The sequence below is a fragment of the Penicillium coprophilum genome, assembly GCF_028826855.1.
Source record: "Penicillium coprophilum strain IBT 35676 chromosome Unknown utg000006l_segment0_segment0, whole genome shotgun sequence".
In the NCBI taxonomy this organism is placed as follows: domain Eukaryota; kingdom Fungi; phylum Ascomycota; class Eurotiomycetes; order Eurotiales; family Aspergillaceae; genus Penicillium; species Penicillium coprophilum.
In genome coordinates, this window is record NW_026622725.1 from 1,124,025 (window position 1) to 1,128,147 (window position 4,123).

A 4,123-nucleotide genomic window follows, 5' to 3' on the forward strand; every position below is an offset into this window, starting at 1 on the left:
GTATATTCTAGAAAACAAACGACTCTAAACGTTAGTAGTATATTGGTGCCTTTAGGGTGTTCTTTATCTAGATAGTCTCGGTTAACCATACCGCAGAGAAAATTCGACCGTACCGGTACCTTTACCTTACGCCCACTATTCCCTTCTAATACCTAAATCGATAATATCGTTACGAATATCTAGAATATACCGATCTATTCGGAAGCGTCTCTTCGGAATTTTAACAAGACACGGTAGATAACTTTGTCATTAAGGCTTTGTAAGACAATAAACCGCTTCGAGAATCTAGGGCCGAGTCACCTTTTATGACCGTGCGAACCTATCGGAAACTTCACTAGAGATTAGCTTAGAGCAAATAAATATTTAGGACACGCGGACACCCTAATAGGATGATTCGTTACCGCTATCTATGACTATTAACTCGTTTCTTTTCGATCAATCATTATTCCGGTCTCTTAAGGTTAAATATATACTTTTTAAACTTCCTAAAAGATTGTCGACAATAGCCTTAAATTTCCGACCTAGAACAGTCGTAAAGCCATAGTAAGGCCGAATAAGAGAAAATACCCTAAGCGGCGACCCCGAAGAAGGGCTATATAGTAGATAACGACGAAGACGAATTTATTCTAATCAAATAACAAGACTTTTGTGATAGTTTCCCTAGTCAATACTTAATTCCTTCCCTTCCTATTCTACGCTCCTAAACGCCAAGCAGCACCGAAAAGCTAGCAATTATTCTAGGTCTAAGGCTTTAGCTATTCTTTTAGTGTCTATTTGTTATATCTATGGCCCGGCTAGCCTTTCCGCTCATCCTATATATCCTCGCAGCGCCTAACTAGTAGTTCGAATAGACGTTCTATTTCATCTAACTGTTTTACTTCCCGCGCCCTCTACTTAGTTGACTCTAAATGACTCGGGTCAGGACAAAAATCGGTATCTATCTAGCCACCTAGATATAGCACCCAGCGGCCTAACATTATCCGCGCGGGAAACACAAAGTTATGTTTAACGCGGTATACCATACCATAGCTATACAATAACTCGATGTAGGAGCGAAGCTTCTATTTTAGTTCGAGCAACTTATCGAGACCAAACTTTTCAGCTTCTAGAGAGTACAAAAATAGGTTCTAGTAGAGCTTTAGGGTACTAAGTATAATAATACCAGAGCTAGGATCCGCTTTAACAATCCGCGGAGCATGGTCGACGAGGGCGGGGATCCTAGAGATAGCGGTTATAACAGAAAGTTCGCGCTTATAGGAAGCAAGATCATCCAGGGGATACTAGAGGTAGAGTTGAAGGTAAGGATATATAACTAGTAGATTGGGGCAAGGGCGAACAGACTATGTAAATCAGTAGATACTCAGGATTTCCCTTTCTAGCCCGTACTACTGTTTGGCCAACCTTAGACTCATGAATAGGGGCCTTTACGATAGCTCCCGTTAATACAGCACAACGCCCTATAGCTGATTTATAGCGGTAGCGATCCCGCTTCTATCGCTATAATAAGTTTTCCTTTTGTTTAGATAGGTATAACTACTGTGGGATCTGTGATAGAGGGCTTAGCATTATCAATTTATTGATAAAATAAGAGACGGACGATATAGAGTCAGTGGACATCGGATATTAATAGCAGATTTGTTGTAAAAGGAGAATATATATAGTGTTTTTGTTTATATACTAGTTACCAGGTTTAGATCAGGTGACATCAGGTGACCTATCACTCTTTAATATAAGATTCTATAAGGATCGCATGGTTTCTATTAGATAGTACTAGCCTTAGGAGTTAGTTAGGTATACTAAGTAATTACATAAACCGCACCTCGCTTACTTTTCTAGTATAAATCTATTACATAGGGCTACCAAGCCCTATCTTCGGTGGCCGAAGTGCTAGGCTCCGGCTTGGTAGACTGCTTTGTCTCTGCCTCAGGCACTAAGCGGTATACAAACCCTACAAACCGCTTAGGATCATAGATACACTTCGTTACTAGTAACAACATTATATAGGCTAGATAATATAGCGCTAAAAGAATAAGGGTGGTATTAGGCAGTGTTAGGCGCGTGGGTGCCTAATCATACTAAAGTATGAATAAAATAAGGAGTTTTAATCTATCTAGTCCGCTTTCCTACTATTATTTTATAAGAAATCCACTATATTCTTGACAATCGACAATTTCCTCGAGCCGTGGTATAGGCTAGATACCGACGAACTTTACCACACACTCGTAACCACAATGTCCTCCTCTAGTATTGACAGCCGGTACAATAAGGTTGGCCAAAGCGAATTGTGGCAAGTATTTTAATCGTCCAATATTTCGAGTCCTAGGATACGCGCCTTTTTAGACAAATAGTTCATAACTCGGTGGTAGGCCTAGCTACCAGACCTCGCTCGTGTTATCTACAATGAGAGATAGCTAGAAAGTTTCTACTATAATACGTTAATTACCTGCGTGAATATTACTTTACAAAACACAATCCTGTCGGAAGATCCCCGCGTAACTATTGTAGTGTGCCTAGGTTCTTTCGATAGTTTTCGTGATAATAGCATAGAGACCACTATCTTACCGGACTAGGTCGTCGTAGAAGGTACCTATACACTATATGATATCAACGTTCTAACACTTGATAAGCTTGTTAGTAAAGGTAAGATTATTGCGGTCGGCGACACAAAACTAGTCCGCCAGCAGGAAGAGAAAATCAAGTATACTAAAGCCGTTATTAACGGCACGTATTTATACCACTATACGTACCTCGCCTAGGTGTAGCACTATACCTATATACTTAGTACTCGTTTCGGATTTATCCTTACCAACAAAGAGCTTGTGCTTACACAATTCCTACGCGAAGAAGAGGCAACACCGCGCCTCCCCTGTCAACGCGGGCTTAGGTCATCGATACTACCCTAGCAACTGTTACTAGAGCTCCTGCCAGACTTCAAGAGTTCTGATCGCCCAGATAGAGTCGAATATAATAAAAGGCCGTTGTATATACTATAGCTAAGGTATAAACGGAGACACGAAAGCGATAATAGCCTGACTCTGCTGTGCTCTTGTCTACCGATAACCGATCATTCGGTATATCAATAAGGTGATAAGTTACCTCCTTTATCTCCTCTATCTCTTTTATTATCTTAGGTATATAATATACTATCGGGTTCTCCTACGCTAGCTCTAGAAGTAAGGGTAGGTCTGGAAGGTATAGCTCGAAGCTCATTCGAGGAGTATCTTAGCCCAACTCCGTATCGGACCGCTTAGCTTCCGCTACGCTCGCCCCGCTAGATAACCTCAACGGAGCAGGACCTACTCTTAAGTAACGTGATATACGAACTATCATTACGTGATTTTGATATTAGGAGGGCTCTAGTTCGGAGCTTCAGGATTCCTAACCCAGGTAATAAGGAAAGTATAGATAGGAAGGAAGGGGACAAGCATAGGGGGAGGATATATCCTGCTAAGGCCTTATTTGCGTTGTTAATACACACGTACTTAGTAGGGTTATAAGGGAGGAGGATAGATAAGGGAGAACTAGGGTTTTGAACATAATTAGATATTAGAGTCCCCTCTCTTAATTCTACGCTGCTTAGTGATTCCAGCCACTTAATCCCTTACCCTCCGACGTTAACAATCTATCTCTTAACTATACTATTACCAACGTGCCTTACTGCAAATTAAGTCCTTTTGAAGGTATCAAGGAACAATATCAGGTTCGGCGCTTAGAGGGTCTATACCGGAGTACTAGCCTAATAGGTTTGTCGAGTTATAATTTAGTTAATAAGTCATAGGTCACTTGTATCCGAAGGTAAACACAAGTAACAATATGAAAAAATCTAATACTCATTGTTTCTCCTGGTTTTAGGTAATATTAAGTATATAGATTGGTAGTGATAGCGCTTAAATATATAAGTACCTAGTTAGCGTTTTATCATATAGGGCATTTTATCTTACCGGAGCTAGTCAAGAGTCAAGAAGAGGAGAAATTGTACGTATATGACGTATACGTTTCGAGAAGCAGCTTGTTATGATCAAAACAACATACGTGTAAGAAAAAATCAGTATAGGAGGGGAAGGACACGTCAGCGGTTTAGGGGCGTACAGGATATTCAGGTGTAGAATAGTGGTGTTCAGGG

At 40.6% G+C, this 4,123-nt stretch overlaps 2 protein-coding genes across 2 annotated transcripts; one reads left to right on the forward strand and one right to left on the reverse strand.

Moving 5' to 3' along the window:
- Window positions 1-1,127: 1,127 nt before the first annotated feature.
- Window positions 1,128-1,491, reverse strand: N7500_009415 (uncharacterized protein; the record flags this gene model as incomplete). Its single annotated transcript, XM_056680556.1, has 2 exons — window positions 1,128-1,280; window positions 1,342-1,491. Coding segments are annotated over 2 exons (303 nt in total), but the record flags the coding sequence as incomplete, so codon positions are not given.
- A 740-nt stretch (window positions 1,492-2,231) lies between these two features.
- On the forward strand, window positions 2,232-2,756 carry N7500_009416 (uncharacterized protein; the record flags this gene model as incomplete). The annotated part of the gene is made up of 2 exons (XM_056680557.1): window positions 2,232-2,267; window positions 2,628-2,756. 2 exons carry the CDS (start codon window positions 2,232-2,234, stop codon window positions 2,754-2,756), a joined length of 165 nt encoding a protein of 54 aa, XP_056527939.1.
- Between the last annotated feature and the right edge of the window lie 1,367 nt (window positions 2,757-4,123).